This window comes from Myotis yumanensis, unplaced genomic scaffold (assembly GCF_028538775.1).
Source record: "Myotis yumanensis isolate MYYU_CA2020_CCGP unplaced genomic scaffold, mMyoYum1.0.hap1 SCAF_2, whole genome shotgun sequence".
NCBI lineage: Eukaryota > Metazoa > Chordata > Mammalia > Chiroptera > Vespertilionidae > Myotis > Myotis yumanensis.
The window spans coordinates 17,154,734-17,173,642 of record NW_027223753.1 but is presented as its reverse complement, the minus strand read 5'-3'; the positions used below and the strand labels follow the sequence as shown (position 1 = coordinate 17,173,642).

The 18,909-nt window shown below is 56.5% G+C and overlaps 2 protein-coding genes across 6 annotated transcripts; both read left to right on the top strand.

The window, feature by feature from the left end:
- The first annotated feature begins 20 nt into the window (after positions 1-20).
- On the top strand, positions 21-13,973 carry CD164L2 (CD164 molecule like 2). 5 transcript variants are annotated; one of them, XM_070404477.1, is made up of 6 exons: positions 21-64; positions 6,641-6,808; positions 6,907-6,978; positions 7,514-7,558; positions 9,027-9,171; positions 13,836-13,973. In XM_070404477.1, exons 2-6 carry the CDS (start codon positions 6,682-6,684, stop codon positions 13,882-13,884), a joined length of 438 nt encoding a protein of 145 aa, XP_070260578.1. In that variant the 5' UTR covers positions 21-64; positions 6,641-6,681; the 3' UTR covers positions 13,885-13,973. The 5 variants fall into 5 exon arrangements, with proteins under 5 accessions (XP_070260578.1, XP_070260575.1, XP_070260574.1 ...); XM_070404474.1 differs by lacking the exons at positions 21-64; positions 13,836-13,973 and adding exons at positions 6,081-6,218; positions 9,694-10,011; XM_070404473.1 differs by lacking the exons at positions 21-64; positions 13,836-13,973 and adding exons at positions 6,081-6,218; positions 9,415-9,685.
- A 118-nt stretch (positions 13,974-14,091) lies between these two features.
- FCN3 (ficolin 3) lies at positions 14,092-18,322 on the top strand. Its single transcript, XM_070404471.1, has 8 exons — positions 14,092-14,265; positions 14,491-14,586; positions 14,926-14,970; positions 15,199-15,231; positions 15,467-15,594; positions 16,850-16,979; positions 17,067-17,201; positions 17,951-18,322. Exons 1-8 carry the CDS (start codon positions 14,175-14,177, stop codon positions 18,190-18,192), a joined length of 900 nt encoding a protein of 299 aa, XP_070260572.1. The 5' UTR covers positions 14,092-14,174; the 3' UTR covers positions 18,193-18,322.
- Positions 18,323-18,909: the final 587 nt, after the last annotated feature.

Genomic DNA, 18,909 nt, shown 5'->3' with positions numbered 1-18,909 from the left:
GGGCCCGGATAGGCCAGGGCGTGATGGGACCCTCAGGTGGCAGAGGAAGTCTGACGAAATCCAGGTGGGTGAGACCGAGTGATGGGTCTCATGGCCTCCCGGGTGAGGTGACGGAGACAGGAGCGCGAGGGAGCCTCGCGGGGAGGTGGGTGGCAGTGACGGTATGAGCGTGGGGACAGGATCTTGGGGGATGGAGGCTGAGGATGCTGACGTCGAGGGAAGCCTCCAGGGCAACCATACAGTGTGGGAATGACTGTGGCATGAGGGGGTGCAGAGATCCCAGGGTGGCAGAGGCAGCGGCCAGGGAGGATGGAGTGTCCAGGGGACGGAACTTCGGGTCACCATGACCCTGTCACGGATGCTGAGTACTGAGGTGACAAAGCTACTTCAGTGAGGAGGGCTGTGGGGTCCTCCGGTGACGAGAGCAGGTGGCTGTGGCAGGGGCCCGGGGTGATGGACAGGGTAGAGGGTCTGGGCTGACAGTGGTCAGGCAGGAAGTTGCTTCCGGGGCAGGTCTTCATGATGCTGAGGCTGGGCGACCTCACTCGTGCCGGCTCAACAGCACCCTCACAACACAGGAGGGCTGAGTCTGGCACGATTTCAAAACCTGAATTATTTATTCAAGAATCTGAAAAGCCAGCAGCATAGTGTGTATGTGGGGGAGTAAGGGGAGGGAGGACTTCCCCGAAGCAGCTGGAGAGAGGGATCCAGGAAGAACTTGGAAGCAGAAAACCTGGCGGCTCAGTCCCAGCACAGGCCCCTCTCCACCGCCCATCTCGGGCATCCTGGCCGGGGGGCATGGAGAAGGAGGCCCACCCTCCCCAACGCTGTCTGTCCTTAGTCCCAGATTTCTCCAGATGGGACAGCTATGGCCAGTCCTGGGGGAGAGCAGTTGTCTCTAGCTTTGATCCTCATTGGAATCATCCAGGCCCCACTGAATGGAGGAGGGAGGAATCAGGTTAGGGCTTGAGGATACCAGAGAGACACAGATCCCAGGCCCCAATGGACTTCTCCCACAACCCCGCACCACTGCAGTTCCCACAGTTACTGTGGGGAAGGAGGGAGGAGTGGGTAGGCCAGTGGCAGGCTACATGGGAAGAGGAGAGGGCTGGGCTAGGAAAGATAACCACTCCGGTTGGATACAGTGAGTTTAGGGTGCTTAGCAGATGGAGATGGTCAGGAGGGTAGGCTGGACTCAAGCCCCCAAGCCTCCATTTCCTAGCTGTGTGACTTTGGATGAGCTGCTTAGACTCTTTCTGTCTGTTTTCTCGTCAATAGATAGGGATAAAGTTAGTATCTACCTTGTAGGATTGTTGGGAAGGGCCTGGCACGTTGCCAGCACTGGCTGTGTGGGCTACCAAGGGTATCACTGGCAGGAGGGCACCCAGGAGGAATGCAGGCGGTGACTGAGGTCAAGGGGTAGATGACACCACCTAGGGGAGGAAGCAGAGAGTGAGGAGCCTCGGGGAACCCCGCCGTTAAGGGCACAGACTGTGGATGAACATATTCCTGTTCCTGGGCCTTTGCACTGGCTGTTCCCTCTGCCTAGAACCCTTCCCTTCATTCAGGTCTCTGCACCCACGTCACTCCTTCCGCAGCAGGCTCCCCAACCTCTGTCCTAGACTAGCACTCTCCCACAGTGCCTGGCATGTAGTCGATACTCAGCAAATATCTTGTTGACTGGATAATTAAACTAAAAAGCAACATCTAGAAAAAGAGAAGGAAAACAGAGAGTAGTAATACCCATGGTGTCAAGGAAGGTGGGGTGTCAGAGAGAGAGAACTAGGGGCATCAGTACCCCAGGACTCAGGTTTCCACTTCCTCCCCCATCAGAGCTGGGTCCCAACAGCTGTCCAGCTGGTCTCAGAGAACGGTGAAAGGTGCTGGGAGGTTGGCAAGAAAGGTGTGTATTACAGACTCTCTTCTGCTATTCTGAGTGGCAGTGATTGTTGTTGTTTATTCATAGTTTACTAATTAGCTCATGAAAAATCTGCACAATCACCACTGATTAAGTCATTGCAGAATCTTTACTCCTTCTTTTTGCACCAGTATTGGCCTTTCCTGTAGCCCTGATCGTCTTCATTCTGTTCTTGCATTCCATTCGCTGTTTTCTTGGGGTATTTTTCTTCTGTAGGTCGTGTCTTGCAAGCTTGTGTTTGGGTTCATCTTTCTTTACATTCAAGGAATCACAAATAATGTCAAAGCCAGTTGTTTTACCACCACCAAAGTGGGTTCTGACTCCAAATATAAGATGAAATCTGGCTCGTTTGTCCCAAATTTCTGTCTTAGCTGCCACTGCCTCCCCAGGGGGAAGGACATCAGTGACTGTGGAGTTGATTAGCCAGTACTTCCTGATCCAGGGAGTTACTGTGTCATTCATGGGGGAAGTTGAGCCTCAGGCAGTCAGGGAGGATAGAGTGCAGTGATATTTCTAACCCTGAGATCCAAGAGACTCAAGTGAATCCCTTTCATGCTCCAAAACTGCCACCATGCCAACAGGCTAACTGAGGCCATCAATGCCAACCAGGTCTCTCTTCTCCAAAGATCTGCCGTCTGGACGGAGAGGCAGCCCTTCTTTCTCCCTCCTCCTCGGCTCTAGCTCCTTGCTTCTCCCCACCATCGACGCCTCTCCAATCCTTCCCACCTACCAGGTACCAAACCAGAGCCCAGTGCTTACAACAACCCTGCCTCCCAATTTCATAGGTGAAGCCCATAGAAGCAGAAGGTCTTGCCCCAAATCACAAGTAAATGACAGAGCTGGGGTCTGAAGCCAGGGCTGTCTGTAACCAAGTCCAGTGTGCCTTCCCTTGCTAGCCTAGGCCACCATCTCCCCAGAAGTGACATTTGACCAGGAATGGCAACACCTGAAGTTCCCCAGGTGACCACCAGATGGCTGTGCGCACTCAGTTCCAGGTGAGACTTCTTTACTGTGGGTGGAGGCTCTCAAGGGAAGTTTGTGTGAGACCCAGATAAGATCCACATAAACTCCTTGGCCAAGCACAGAGAACCTGGGCATTCTTAGCACAGACCATTCATTCACTGACAGCTCCCTGGGCTTGGGTTTGAGTGGAGGCTGTGGACAGAGATGATCTGGTCATATCCTGCATTTTCAACATTCAAGAAGTATTTATTGAGAATCCGCTATTTGCCAGGCATTGTTCTAGGCACAGAGGACACAGCAATAAACAAAAATTTCTGCCTTCTTCTTGGAGCTTCCAGTCTAATGGGGAGAGATGGACAATCACAAACAGATACTTAATATGATATCGAGTAGGGACCCCCTCGAGGGTCTCACAGACCAGTGGGACAGACAAACATGTACACAAAAAATCACACACGACACAGTATGGTTATTTCATAAACACCTACTTAGCCCTATGTGTGCTGGGAATTAACTACGGAAGAAGATAGACTTTTTTTTTAAATCCTCACCCAAGAATATTTTTTTCCATTGATTTTTAAGGAGAGAGGGAAAGACAGAAAGGAACACCAATGTGAGAGAAACACATTGACTGGTTGCCACCTGCACAAGCCCCAACCAGGGCCAGGATGGGGAGGAGCCTGCAACCAAGGTAAGTGCCCTTGATCAGAATCAAACCCGAGCCCCTTTGGTCTGCAGGCCAGCACTCTATCCACTGAGCCAAACCGGTTAGGTCAGAAGACAGACATTTTTCATGCCTTCATGGAACTTACTAGTACAGCCTAGGGAAGAAATGAGTAATCTGGTTTATGTTCTGAAGGAAAAAGGAGGTGTCATGATGTGGAATAACCAGGAGCCCTCTTTAAAGTAGGGAGACCACGGAGTGGGTCCTTTGAAGAGAGAATAGAAGAGTTTCAAGGAGCGAGCACAGCAAGTGCAAAGTCTATGAGGAGGAACAGAGTTGAGGAATACAGAGGAGGTGAATGAGCTGAGGGGTAGGAACTGAGCTCAGGGAGGTGGGTGGGGTAAGGGGCTGAGGGTAGGGAGGGGAAGATCATGTAACTCATGGGGGTCATTGGTGGGCTTAAGCAGAGAGGGATATGATTTGACTTTCATGTTCCAAGGATTGCTCTGCCTGCTAGGTGGGAAACAGACTGGAGTGGGGGAGCAGAAGCAGGAGCCCCACTAGGAGGCCTGCAGTCACCCAGCAAGAGATGGTGAGGAGGGGAGTGCTCTGGTGCAGGAAAGCAGATGGATTCAGCTCTACCAGCTAGATGAGTGCTGCAGCAGCTCAGCCTAGCTCTGAGGCAGTGACACAGGGCTTCCTGCAGGAGGTGGCCCTTTAGTGGTGTCATGAAGGATTAGCTTGCCAGGCAGATGGAGTCAGAGAGAAAGAGGACTCTCCAGGACAGAACAGCTATAGGATAAAGGCGAGGAGGCATAAGAGGCACGGAGTGTTGGGGGAGGGGCTAGTCTATTTTCTTGGGGGAGAGGAAGGTGTTGGGGTAAGCCCAAGACATGCTGGAGAGACTTATAGAGCCAGGAATTAAAGGGTGGTGGAGGCCAAGCCATGATTAACTGGAAGAGATATGGTCACATCCATGGTTTCAATAGAGCCCTGCACTATGAGGGCCAACTTGGGGACGGGCCCAGAGGCTGAGGCAGTGAGGCCAGCAAAGAGAAGATGAGGTAATAGGATCAAGGAGATATGTAGAGGCAGGGGGTGAGGATGAGACCATGGTTTCCACTCGGGTGACAGGGGATAGAGGGACCCTCTTCGGTGGGGAAGAGGGACCAGATGGTTTCAGGGGCCTGAGGCCTACTCAGGTGGAGGTGCCCAGGAAACAGATGGACCCAGAGGAGGCATAGCAGGGGGGAAAGCAGCCTCTGGCCATTGGGTCCTGGCCTACATCCTGACACAGACACACACACACACACACACACACACACACACACGCCACTGTAATCGTGTGCCCCGGGGCAGGTGATGCTACTTCTGAAACCTGCAGTTTGGTGATAACAAAACCCATACTAAGAGGGTAGTGGGAATTCGATGAGAAACTGCAAGTAAAAGCTCTTTGTAGAATGTACAGTCTGCTGGGAAGGGAGCTGGGGAGGGAGCACGAGGCTGGAGATGGAGTGATACTCGTTGGCTTTCAAATGGGCACTGATGGCAGAGGAATGACTGAGCTGACCCAGGAGAGGCAGAATAGGGTTCAGGACGGTTGGGCCACTAGCGATGAAGGAGGAAAAGAAGCAGAGGGCGGAAGAAAGGGAGGGGAGAGGAAAGGAGAAGGGGGAGACGAAGAGGAAGAGGAGGCCCTGGCCAGTGTGGTTCAATTGGTTGGGCCTCATCCTGTGCACCGAAAGGCTGTCAGTTAGATTCCTGGTAAGAGCACATGCCCAGTTTCAGGCTTGGTTGCCAGTAAGGAACATGCAGGAGGCAGCAAATTGATGTTTCATTCTGAAAATTAATAATAATTTTTTTTAAAAAAAGAGGACTAGGAGGCATTCTCTAAGGAACCCGAGAAGTGGCTGTAGTGGGAGAAGGACCAGAAGAGGTCGGTGCCAGGGCAGGAGTCAAGGCAGAAGGGAAAGTGTGAAGAGGCTCAACTGCCCGTCACAATGAGACCGGTGACTTGGTCAGAGGGCGCGGTGGGCTGGAGGCAGACGTGGTGCGCGGAGGGGCAAAGAAAGGGGGGTGCAAAGATTGAAGCCAGGTGGCAGCTGGAGCCGGGCCCGGCTGGAGGGCGCACTTCACAGGGCCCGCCTGCGCCGAGCCCGGGAGCCAGGACAGTGACCTTGCTCCCGATACAGATGTTGCCATTAACTCGATAACTAGTCGCTCGCCTTTTCTGAGCCTCAGTTTCCGCACCTGTGAAGTAGGGATAACTCGCTACTCAGCGGTTTCCGCGATGCTGCCGCTGGGGGCCTCCAGGACCCGGTCGGCCACCAGTCCCGGACCCGCCCTCTTTTGTCTGAGCCCCGCCCCCGCCCACGGAGCCCCGCCCACCTGACCGCGCCCACCGGCCACACCCTATAAGGCCCCTCCCAGGGCCTCAGGCCACGCCCCCTGGCGGCGCCACGGGCCCTGCGCACCTGGCCCCGCCCCCGCCCCCGGGTCTTGTTCCGCACACCCCGGCGGAGCCGAGTCCAGAAGGGACGCGCCGCACCAGCTCTCGGCTGACCCCCCGCCCCCGCCCCGCGCCCATGGCCCTGCCGGGACCCCGAGCTTTACGGGCTGCGCTCTGTGGCGGCTGCTGCTGCCTCCTCCTGTGTGCCCAGCTCGCTGTGGCTGGTAACGCGGGCCGGGGTCTGGTTAGGAGCGGGGGCCGGGGAGCGCGCCCTTCATCCAGCCGCCCTTCCAGGAGCAGTCGGGCTGGAGGGGTGGGGTGGGGCGCGGAGGGGGCCCCGGGGCTGGGTAAAGGCGGCTCTAGCTGAGTGTGGAGCCCCGGGTATGTACATAGTAGGGAGCTTCAGGTGTGTCTGAGGGAGGCAACTTCACATGTATCTGGGAACCCAGGTACCGGTATAAGCAAAGGAAGGGGACTCTGGGTGAATGTCAGGGAGGCTCTAGGTGTGTGTTGTGTGTTTGTGGAAACTCCGGGTGTGCAGGGGGGGTTTAGGGATCCAGGTGAGTGTATGTGTGGGGAGAGGCACAGTAGTGAGGAAGGGGGGCTGCAGCTCGCATTCAAGGAGTTGCTTCCGTCCCACTCCCAGGTAAAGGAGCTCGAGGCTTTGGGCGGGGAGCCCTGCTCCGAATGAACATCTGGCCAGCTGTCCGCGGGACCTGCAAGCAGCTGAAGCTCTGCGAGCATTGTGTGGAGGAGGACAGAGCGCACAACCTCTCGGGCTGCGTGTGGGAGCAATGTCGGCCCGAGGAGCCAGGTATGGAGTGTAGCTCTCCCCGAGGTGGGTGCCCAGTTCTGAACCCCAGGGCCTTGGGCCCTCTCCCCACACCTCTCCCCTGCACTCTCTCCCACCAGGACACTGTGTGGACCAAGCTGAGGTGACCCCGGAAGGTTGCTCTGTCTACAACCACTCCGAGTCGTGTCCAGGTAGGGGGCTCCCACTGGCCGAAGCCAAACTGGGGGGTGGAGGAGGCTGAGGTGTCCCAGCCAGAGCCTGCGCTCCAGGAGAAGTCCGTCTCTCGGGGAGCAGACCATGCCTACCAGCACCTGGGTCCAGTTTCCGTTCTGCCTTCAGCTCACAGAGAACTCCTTCCCTCTCTGGCCTGTTTCCTCGTCTGTAAACTGGTACAGATGGAGGATACAGGGCAGGTGTGTGGAGCCGGAGGGGCAAGGGTAGCTCTTCTCATCTAAAGCACAGTGAGGACTTGGGAAGTTCAGAAGCGAACAGGGGAGGGCTTTCTGGAAGAGTAGCATGAGATGACCCTGAAAGGTCGAGATGGAGAGAGGGCACATCGGTGGAAGGAACCGCATGAACTAAGGCTTGGGAGTGTGTTGGGTGGATTTGGACCTGGGACAGAGGACCTGGTCTGAGTCAGAAGCCCAGCTGTAGGCCCGGCCTGGGGTCTTGATGGGAGTCAGGGGATGGGAGAGCCGGGTTTTTATGGATTCCCTGTCTCTTTAGCTGCCCACCACCACCCCACCTATGAACCGAAGACAATCACAACAGGTAGGTACTACCGAGGGGAGCTGGGCAGCGGCAGGACTAGAGGTGCAGGGAAAGGCAGAGCTGGGCTCAGGCACTGACAGGCTTTGTGACCTCAGACCTGTGGACCTGTGACTTTTCCCTCGAGCCTGTTTCCACGTCTGTAAAATTGGTTGGGAACCACCTTACATTGTTGCTGTGAGGATCTTATGAAAGGTGTGTCGCCCCTATTCAGTGTCTGATGGAAGGAAGGCGATAAGCAATGGTGGTTCCAATCCCTTCCCCCCAGCACCACTTCTGAGAATCAGGGTGACCCCCTCAGGGACCTGCGCTTGGTGCTGAAGGTGTATGGCTCAGTTTGCCAATGAGATGTCCACTGTGACCACCCGCTGGTCCAGAGAAGGTCACGAAGCAGATCCCCAGCAGAACAGAGGCAAGAACCCCACCCCTGGGCCCCCACTGCCCCTCGGAACCTGGAGTTCAGCAGGCTTGGCAGGGCTGGCTGAAGAGGCTCTTGGTTAATTAAAGCCAGAAACGTGATCTCGGGGGCTGAATTATTGATGGTCATCTCCCTCCAGCTCGGCCCCAGATCAGTCTTGTGCAGCTCATTTCTTCCCTCTTCTCTCCTCTTCCCCCACAAAGGGCTCCCTGAGCTGCAGCTGGGACCACCTTTGCCCTTCATATTCTCAGACCTCCTAACACAAGCCACCCCCTCTGGGGAGTGGGCCAGCTCCCCGCGGGGCCCCTGTCCACTACCCCAGAATGATCTCCCACCACCAGCCCTGCCCTGCCCTGGGCACCGGGCCCAGGGCCTGAAATCAAATCCCTATTGAGAGTGGATGGCGAACGTGGCACAGCTGGGAGCCACCCAGGCTCCGTCTGACAACCGTGGTCCCTACGGTGGGGCTGGGGAAGGGTCAGGGGACACTGTGTACGTTTGGATTATGTCCTAACTGTGAGGAGACTCTAGGCAGGTCTGGCCCTCAGAACCTGGCTTCTCCCTCTGACACACATCACCTAGTCTCCATGTATCCACTCCGTGTGGGAGACCAGGGTGTGGGCCTCCCCTTCTCCCTCTGCTCCCTCCCTTTCTAAGTTAGGGTTCTGACATGGGGTAGCTCCAGGGTCTCAGAAGTACTGAAAGGGGACCATATCATCTGTCCCTGGACTTTGAACCCCGAGATCCAAGGTCAATAGGGACCTGGATGTCTGAGTCCTGGGTCCGTCCTCATCCTCTTGGGCCAGTGTGGGAGGGGAGTCTGGAAGGGAGCTCCGTTGCCATCTGGCCCATGTGGTCAGGAGGCTGAGGGTGTGAAGAGCATCCAGACACAGAGCAGTTCAGGAGCAGAGCCAGGGCTGGAGCCAAGGCCCTGTCCCCACACCTGCCTGCTGCTCCGGCCCCCAGAGTGAGGACTGGGGCCTCCAGGTGGGGGTGACTGGGGTAGGCCTGGGGTCCTGTCCTCGGTGGCCCGCTGTGACCTCTGCCCTGCAGGGAGCCCTCCTGTCCCCGAAGCCCACAGCCCTGGCTTTGATGGGGCCAGCTTCATCGGAGGCATGGTGCTGGTGCTGAGCCTGCAGGCGGTGGCCTTCTTCGTCGTGCGCTTCTTCAAGGCCAAGGACAGCACCTACCAGACACTGTGAGTACCTGGCTGCCAGCCAGCGGAGGCCGGCTCACTCCCCCACCCCGCTCCTGTCCCTTTAAGTGACAGTGTGCCGTCTTCCCTAAGGGCAATGACTCCCTCCCAGGGCCCCCCATGTGAGTCACACCCCTCACCTCCCTCCCGCTGTGGGGTTCTCTCTGCCAGGTATTGACTCAGCCTGGGCCTGGTTCTGAGAGCCCAGCTGAGCCCACTTGTCTTGCTCCCTCATGCTGCCAGCAGGGAGGAGAACCAGTAGGTGACAGCCCAGGCGCCACTCGGGCCTGCAGCTCTGCGGCCTTGGCAGGACCTTGGCTGTGTGTGCGGTTTGGTTTTCCTCTGCGCAGGGGAGCTGCTCAGAGGCCCCTGTGTGCCGTGTGTGCTGTGGGGCGGGTCACTGCAGCCTCCATCAAAGTGTTTGCTCTCCCAGCTGCTGCCTGCTCTCGGGGGGTGGGGTGGGGGGCCTCAGCCCAGCTGAGGCAGGGCCCCCCGCCGAGTGCCCTCTCTGTCTGGCCTCTGCAGAATCTGACCCCCTTCAGGCCTGGATTCCATACTGAGGGGAAGGAGGACAAAGAGGCGGCCCTCTGGGGGGCACTGGGGGGCACTGGGGATGGGAAGAACTTTGGCCACCAATTTCTGGCCCCGGAAGGCACCGAGCAGTCTCTTTGTCAATACCTGGGCCTGGTACCTGCAGCTGAGAGCATCCGTCAGCCGCCTCCTGCCTCATCTGTCAGCCCTGTGGGCCCCTCTGGTCCCTGCTTGGCACTGGGCCTGTGCCCGCCTCTTCCCACCAACCTGGCCTGGGCACTGCCCCGAATAAAGGAACTCCTTCCAGCTGTGCTTTGTGTCCGTGTCTTGCCCTGTGTGTGGGTTGGATGGGGGAATGCCACTATCCCTTCCTTAGTGGGAATTCAGCCTCGGACAGTTGCTGTCACTTTGAAAATATTTCCATCTGTCATACGTGTTAACCCCTCCCCGCCCCTTTACAGATAAGAGTACAGCAACTCAGAGAGGTAAGTGTACCTGCTCCAGGTCACACGTGGGACGGGGCAGGGCTGGGCTGGAATCCAGGTTTTTCTAGCTCCCGGTGAGCAGAACTTCAGAACTCTCTGCAGAGGCATCTTCCAGGCTCTCAGCCAAGGTGGAGGCACGCTGTAACTCTCAACAGCCACTTCCTCACTCAGGCCCTGCTGGGAGGCCCCCCCCATGCCCTCCTCCCTCACTTCACCCCCCCCTCCCCCAATCCCTGGGCCCGGAAGTCTTCCCTGACTAATAGCATCTCCCAGTGGGGGCGCTAGGAAGTGGGGAGTTCAGCCTGTGGAACCTGACTGCTCTGTGTGAACGGGAGCACGTTATTTAATAGCTCTGGGCCGCAGTTTCCTCATCTGTCAAGAGGGGTAACAGCAGTATCCATCTCAATGGGACTGGGGAAGGTTCAGAGCAGGCGCAGGTGCCCATCTGCTTCATGCCAGCGCACCCACCCACCCTGCCAGCTGCGCAGCCTGCAGCCAAGCCTTCTGCACCTCTTCTCCAGGGTCCCCGCTGCACGTCCACGGGGAGTTCTGGCTGCTCCTGGCCTCACAGAGGGCTCACCTGCCTACACACCACGCCATCAACACAAAGCAGGCCACGCACACTTCCACCCGTACCCCCACCCTCTCAGACAGCCTCCCCTTGAACCTCCAGCCACTTGGATCTCTACCTCTTGTTCCACGGCCTGTCTTCCCGCTCCAAGCCTTTGCACATGCAGTTTCTCCCGCCTGAATCACCCTCCCGGCTTCTCCCTTCTCCAACCAGCACTTAAGAACTGGCAGGGCCCTAACCGGTTTGGCTCAGTGGATAGAGTGTCGGCCTGCGGACTGAAAGGTCCCAGGTTCGATTCCGGTCAAGGGCATGTACCTTGGTTGCAGGCACATCCCCAGTAGGAGGTGTGCAGGAAGCAGCTGATCGATGTTTCTAACTCTCTATCCCTTTCCCCTACTCTTTGTAAAAATCAATAAAATGTATTTAAAAAAAAAAAAAAAAAAAAAGAGCTGGCAGGGACAATGCCCATTCTCTCTGGGAGGGAGGAAATGCCCCACCTCCTGCTGGCTCTCCGAGCAGTTAAGAAAATTCACTCATTGAATGTTTTCTTTTTCTAAAGTAGTAAATGCCAGTAAAGAACAAAAGGACTATACAGAAGTTTATATAAAGAGTGAGAATTGCCCTGGCCAGTGTTGTTTAGTGGTTAGAGTGTCGGCCCACGTAACAAAGGGTCGTGGGTTTGATTCCCGGTCAAGGGCAGGTACCGGGGTTGCAGGCTGGATCCTTGGCTGGTCTGGGCGAGTGCAGGAGGCAACCAATTGATGTCTCCCTCACATTGATGTCTCTCTCTCTCTCTCTCTCTCTCTCTCTCTCCCCACCCCCTCTCCTTTCCCACTCTCTCTAAAATCAATGGAAGCCCTGGCTGGTTTAGCTCAGTGGTAAGAGCACAGGCCGTGCACCAAAAGGTCTCAGGTTCGATTCCCTGTCAAGGGCACGTACCTGGGTTGCAGATTTGAGCTCTGAACCTCCCCCCAACAGTGGCATGTGTGGGAGGCAACCAATGGATGTGTCTCTCTCAGATCGATGTTTCTCTCCCTCTTTCTCTCCTCCTCCCTCCCTTCTACTCTCTCTAAAAATCAATGGGAAAAAATATCCTCAGGTGAGGATTAACAACAACAACAACAAAACAAGTGAGCCTTGCCCTAGCCGGTGTGGCTCAGTGGATAGAGCGTCGGCCTGCAGACTCAAGGGTCCCAGGTTCGATTCCGCTCAAGGGCATGTACCTTGGTTGCGGGCACATCCCCTGTAGGAGGTGTGCAGGAGGCAGCCGATCAATGTTTCTCTCTCATCGATGTTTCTAACTCTCTACCCTCTCCCTTCCTCTCTGTGAAAAATCAATAAAATATATTTTTAAAAAAGAGTGAGCCTTAGCCGGTTTGGCTCAGAGGATAGAGCGCTGGCCTAAGGGTCCCAGGTTTGATTCCGGTCAAGGGCATGTACCCTGGTTGCAGGCTCCTCACTCACCTGGGCCCTGGTCGGGGCTCCTGCAGGAGGCAACCAATCCATGTGTTTCCCTCACATCAATGTTTCTCTCTGTCTTTCCCTCTCTCTTCCACTCTCTGAAAATTAATGGAAAAACATCCTTGGGTGAGGATTAAAAATAAAAAAAGAATCGCTGTCCCACTGGTCTCACTCCCCAGAAGTAACCATGGTTCGCGTACGCTTCAGACCTTTTCCTGTGAATTCACAGCATTTGGCTTCTTTAGTACACAGAGGGACTGTGCTATCCTAGTACATATTGTTCTGCAACTTTGCCCCATTCATTATCCACCAGATTTGCCTATGACTTGTCCACATGGTGATAACTTATTGGCCTGCATCCTATCAGTGTCAGTGGGTCATTTCCACGTTCGATATCACTAGCGTAAACAGCGTCGTGATAAACAGGCTCGTCACAGGTCTTGGCACACCAGTGGGAGCGTTTGGGGAGCACTGATTTCCAGAACTGGAACTTAGGGTTCCTCAGAGCATCCACGTCACAGACCCATCCTGCCTGGAAATTCGGCCTCCCCTTTCCTGAAGCCCCATTGTACTTCAGCCCGCCCCACCCCCACAGGCTCTGGGTCTAGCATAGAGGAAGCCCTCAGGGAGGGTTTGATGAATGAATGAATGATGAATGAATGATGAATGAATGAATGAGATTCCCCTCACATCCCTTACCACTGTGGTCCCTCTCCAGCTCAGACCTCACTCCTCACATCTGGATCATGGCTGTTGCCTCCTTGCTGCCTGGGCCGCCCATGCAATTGGCCTATATTAGCAGCTGTTTCCCGGGCCCAGCCAGGGGCTCCCCAAGGGACTGGAGGGTGGGCATGAAGTCACTTTGCTAAGGGTCCCTCTCTCTGGTGGAGGGCATGGGGCTTGGGCAAAATCGCTGGGGCTCTGGGCATCTAAGTGCCAGAGAGACCACAAGTCCTGTCCTGTCCCCGGGCCTCAGTTTCTCCTGGCTTATTCCTCCATGTAACCAACATTTGTTGAACACCTGCCTTGTACCAGGCCTATAACCCCGGGCCAATAATAATGACTATGACTGTGTGAGGATCAGAGGCGGCATACAAACTGTGCCCAGGGGGACAGGCCGAGTGCAGCAGCTGCCGATAAGTGGTAGCAGTGGTCACTAGCACTGCTGACAGGATCGGGGGACGATTCCTAGTGAAGGTGACCTTAGGGCTGGGGCTTCACGCACAGGCACTCTCTAGCACAGTGACAGTGAGGCCCCAGGGACGGGGCGGGGGGGGGGGGGGGTGAAGTGGGGGGAGGAGGGCAAGGGGGGGCCTCCCAGCAGGGCCTGAGTGAGGAAGTGGCTGTTGAGAGTTACAGCGTGCCTCCACCTTGGCTGAGAGCCTGGAAGATGCCTCTGCAGAGAGTTCTGAAGTTCTGCTCACCGGGAGCTAGAAAAACCTGGATTCCAGCCCAGCCCTGCCCCGTCCCACGTGTGACCTGGAGCAGGTACACTTACCTCTCTGAGTTGCTGTACTCTTATCTGTAAAGGGGCGGGGAGGGGTTAACACGTATGACAGATGGAAATATTTTTCTATCTCTCTCTCCCTCCCCCTTCTCTGCAACACTGGGCTTCACAGTGGAGGCGAAGAGAAGGGCATTCCAGATGGAAGGCTCAGAACAGGCTGAGGTTCAAAGGCGGAGAGTCCCCTGTGAATGCAAAGGTCTGGAGAGTTGGCCCGGGAGCCCTGGCGGCCAGGATCTGAAGTTGGACTCTACCCCAGGTGAATGGGCCAGGGATAAGGCTCATCCTCTTTGGGGCCCAGGGAGGAAATGCCCCACCTCCTGTCGGTTCCAACCAGGGTGGAGTGTCCGTGGGGAAAGACAATGGACGGAAGTCTTTCTCTGTGTTCTGCCACCAGCCTGGCCCCCTTATAAACTGGCGTCCTCTCTCGAGGGCACACCAGTGGGAGAGCAAGATGGGCCTCCTGCGGACTCCACTGTCCCTTTTGCTCCTCCTGCTCAGGGAGCCTGCCTGCCTGAGGACTGAGGACCACCCCCGCTGTCCAGGTAGGGTCCTAGGCTTCGCTAGCCTCAAGGAGGAGGTGGCAGTTTGACAACCTGGGCTCTGCAAATAGATGCAAAGAGTGCAGAGCTTGGAAAGCTCTTGGAGGCAAGTATCCCGACAGCTAGAATCTGGGAGATGGAAAGGGGACCGCAGAGAGGCCTGGGAGAGAGACATGCCCACTCCCCCATGACCACTCTGTGCCCACCCGGCCCCACATCTCCCTGCAGAACCCAGGGAACTGGAAGCCAGCAAAATTGTCCTCCTGCCCAGCTGTCCTGGAGCCCCAGGGAGTCCTGGGGAGAAAGGAGCTCCAGGCCCTCAAGGTGAGTGATACCAGCGAGCGGGAGGGGACCTGGGGGGAGCTGGGAGGCTGCTGGCAGTGCAGCAATAACTGCTAAGAGACCACGACAAAAGGGCCAGGAACCTGCTGTATGCCGGGCTCCAGGCGGGGCGCCCAGCGTCCAAGGTCAACTCTATGAGGTGGGTGGAGAGTTCCCCCCATTTTACTGAGGGGAAAGTGAGGCCCCAAGAGCATAAGGCCTTTGTCCACAGTTACAGCCAGTGGAGGGTGCAGCTGGGATTGGACTTCTGGCTGCAAATCCCTGTTGCTTCTGCCCTGGGTGTGGAGTGGGACTTACAGCATCTCTGTCTCTGGATTTCAGGGCAGCCTGGACCACCGGGCAAGATGGGCCCCAAGGGCGAACCAGGTGAGTGTGTGGGACCCGGGCCTCTTCTTCCTTTGCTCTGTCGCTCAGCTAGAGAGGGAGGGTGCTCTGCAGGGCTGCTGCTCAGCCGTTGGCTGTGACTGCCTTCCCGCAGGGGGTGGAATGGGCAAGGTTAGAAGGGCCTGGGCACCCTCCCCTCTGGTGGCTGGCGGGCATCCCCTCGGGGGTACGCAGACCTTAGAGCCAACACCCGGTCTTTCCGTGGGACAGGAGATCCAGCGAACCTGCTCCGGTGCCAGGAGGGTGAGGCAGCTTGCAGGAGCCGGGGACTTGGAACCAGGCGGTGCTGGGGTGCTGGTGGACCACCAGGCGTGGGCCAGCCCTAGAGCCCCTGTCCGGGGCCTGAAGGAGCAGAGTGGGCTCCTGAGGTCCACACTGAGCCTCTTCCATTGCCCATGGGTGGGGGCGGGGCATAACTGGGGCGGGGGGGGGGGTGGGGGGGGGGCGGCAGGCCCTCAGACCATCTCCCCTTCCCCAGGTCCCAGGAGGTGCCAGGAGCTGCTGAGCCGAGGTGCCACCTTAAGCGGCTGGTACCACCTGTGCCTCCCTGAAGGCAGAGCCCTTCCTGTTTTTTGTGACATGGACACCCTGGGAGGTGGTTGGCTGGTGAGTGTCAGAGACTCACAGGCCAGGCCCAGTGGGCAATTCTGCCCCTTGTCCCCTAGGGGGAGTCAGAGCCCACTGGAGACAGGGCATTTCTTAGAGTAATTCATTGACAAAAGTTGACGGTGCTCCCAGGGGACCTGAAGTCAGAGAAGGCTTCACAGACAAGGTGACAGTTGACAGGGCCTTAAAGCTGTATAGAAGTTCTCAAAACAGATGAGGTGCAGAAGGGCATCCCAGGTAGAAAGACAGGACAGTGCAGGAGGGTTTGGGGACCAGGTGGGTGAGCTGAGAGCAGGTGTGAGTGGTTGGCTGAGGTCTTCTGGTGCGGGTCAAAGGCCAGTTCGTGGAGGGCCCTGAATGACTAAGGATCGTGGGGGTAACTGGAGCCACGGGGGACTTTTAAGCAGGGATTTGCCAGGTCAGGCTTATGCTTTAGAAAGATGGCAGCGTGGAAGGTGCATTGTGCAGTGGGGGTCAAGAGTGGAGACAGGGCCCTGACTGGTTTGGCTCAGTGGATAGAGTGTTGGCCTGCAGACTGAAGGGTCCCGGGTTCGATTCCGGTCAAGGGCATGTACCTTGGTTGTGGGCACATCCTCAGTAGGGAGTGTGCAGGAGGCAGCTGATCAATGTTTCTAGTTCTCTATCCTTCTCCCTTCCTCTCTGTAAAAAATCAATAAAATGTATTAAAAAAAAAAAAAAGAGTGGAGACAGGGGCACAGGTTAAGAGGATGTCAGAGGCCCGGGCAGGAGAAGACAGTGGGTGGTGGCAACAACGGAAGTAGAGGCACTTGGACTGAAAGATATTGAGGAGGGAAACTCTACAGAGCCTGGGGACTGCTTGGCTTGACGGGGACAATCGGGGTGAGGCCAGGAGTCCAGCGTGGGCCTCCGGGGGTGACCTCTCCGGTATAATATCTTGGTTCTTATCTTAGTAAATTCAAGCAAGTTATTTTGAATCTGGCTCCCAGCAGGACTGACCATCTCAGGAAACCAGGAATGAGGATTCTATCATTTCAGTCTCCCCCAGGGTTTGCAAGGCTCTGGTGTGAAGTTGAGTGTCACTAACTAGGTGACTGGCACTAACAGTTAATAAGAGGATGTAGAGTCCGTCGATACACACACAGGCAAGGCTCACTTGGACTCACACTTTATCAATAAGCCCCAATCCAAAGAGTCCGGAGTGTTTGCTGCTTCTCCTCAGCCTACGTCCAGCCTGGAGGAGTGGCTGATGTGCCAGCCTGCTCTGCCTCCGTAGGTGTTCCAGAGGCGACAGGATGGCTCCGTGGATTTCTTCCGCTCTTGGTCCTCCTACAAAGCAGGTTTTGGGAGCCAGGAGTCCGAATTCTGGCTGGGGAATGAGAACCTGCACCAGCTGACTCTCCAGGGTAAGTTCCCAGCAGGGTCCAGGGAGCCTGAGGGGCATTCCTCTGGCATCGGGGCCTGAGGATTCCTCCTCCCTGTCCCCGCCCTAGGTACCTGGGAGCTGCGAGTGGAGCTGGAGGACTTTGATGGCAACCGCACCTTTGCCCACTACGGGTCCTTCCGCCTCCTTGGCGAGTCGGATCACTACCAGCTGGTGCTGGGCAAGTTCTTAGAGGGCACTGCCGGTGAGCGACCCTCAGGCGGGGCCCTGGGTTAGGGGCAAAGGTGAGGGAGGCTGGATACTTGCCCAGCACTGCCTCTGCCTCCATGATGACCCAGGACAATTCCTTCTCCTCTGTGGGCCTCAGTGTCCTCCTCTGAGAAATGGCAATCAGGAGGCCAGGTGGTACAGGAGGAGAGAATTTGGGCTCTGGAGGCAAACAGACCTGAGTTTGAATCCACCTCTGTCATTTACTAATTTTGTGAGCCTGGGCGAGTCCCTTCCACGTCAGAGCCTCGCTAGCTGCGCTGTAAAATGGACCAGGAGGCAGGAGGGAGGCGGTGGGACTCTAAGGTCTGTTGCGTGTTAGCGATATCTTCTTGGAAGAGGAACCAGGGGAGGCTTTTTTTCAGAGAAGCAGCAACTCTTGAGGAGAGACTTGAAAGAGGGAAGTCTGCCTCAGGGGAGCCCCCGTTCCTGCCAGCCATCTGAGAAGTCCCTCCCAGCTCTCCCTGGAGGGAGGCTGGGGATTCTGTGAGGGGACAAGGCAGCGGGAGGAGCTGGTGGCTTTGGAGCCACAGTCCTGAGTTCAAGTCCAGTGCCCTTGAGACTGGCTGAGTAACCTGGGGCAAACACTGGCTCCTTGGTGCTGCTTTCTCTCGGGGCCTGATGACACCCACCTCTCAGTTGCTCCGAGGCTCCTGGGAGGTCATCTCTCCCAGGGCACCCGGCACGGTGCCGCCTCCAATGTGCCTCCCATCCCCTCTCTGCCAGGGGACTCCCTGAGCTTTCACCACGGGAAGCGCTTTTCCACCTTCGACGCTGACCACGACACAACGGAGGGCAACTGCGCGGTGACCGTCCATGGCGCCTGGTGGTACGAAGCCTGCTATCAATCTAATCTCAACGGACCCTATGCGACGTCCCCCACCACTGCCCACAAGTACGGCATTGACTGGGCCTCAGGCCTTGGCGTGGGCCACCCTTACCGCAGGGTTCGACTCATGCTTCGCTAGGCATCCTGGCAACCAGCACTCTTATCTCTCCTGAGCAGCTTCCGGATGCGGATGCTCAGGCTCCTTCTCCCCCTTGCTAACTGCCTCTGCTCTCCCGTCCACATTTTAAAATAAAATCATTTTAACCCTTTCCTGGCTTCCAGTGACTGGGGAAAACTCAAGAGGGCAGAGTAGGGACATAGGTTTTAGCTCCATTCAGGGGAGACTTCTTTCAGTCAGGACGATGGGAGGCTCAGCCGCATAAAGCAGGAAGGCTCTCCTCGCTGGAGGTGTGCAAGCCAAGGCCCGGGGGACACTTAGGGAAGGACTTGGGACTCAAGCGTTCACTGACAGCGCCCTTGGGCCCTGTGGGTCCTGCAAATGGGTGGTTTTGTGGTAGAAATTGCACAGCTTCCTCACCCTCTCTGTCGCCCGTGCCTGTCCTTTCTAGGTTGTCTGTTTCCCGCCCCAGCCCTGGTTGTAAACCAAGTCCTCATCCTTGGCTTCTTCTCCATGGGTTCCACCAGGGGCTGGTTTACACTCAGGGTCAAACCCAGGGCCACAGGTGGTGAAAACGCAGTCACCGAGCTAGCAGTTATCAAGCCGTGGATTTGCCACAGCCACATTCTAGAACTTTTGAGCTAGGCGTGTCAGCATTTTGAAAAACCCTAACTCTGGTGCCGTGTCCCATATAGAAATTTTTTGATATTTGCAACCATAGTAAAACAAAGACTTATA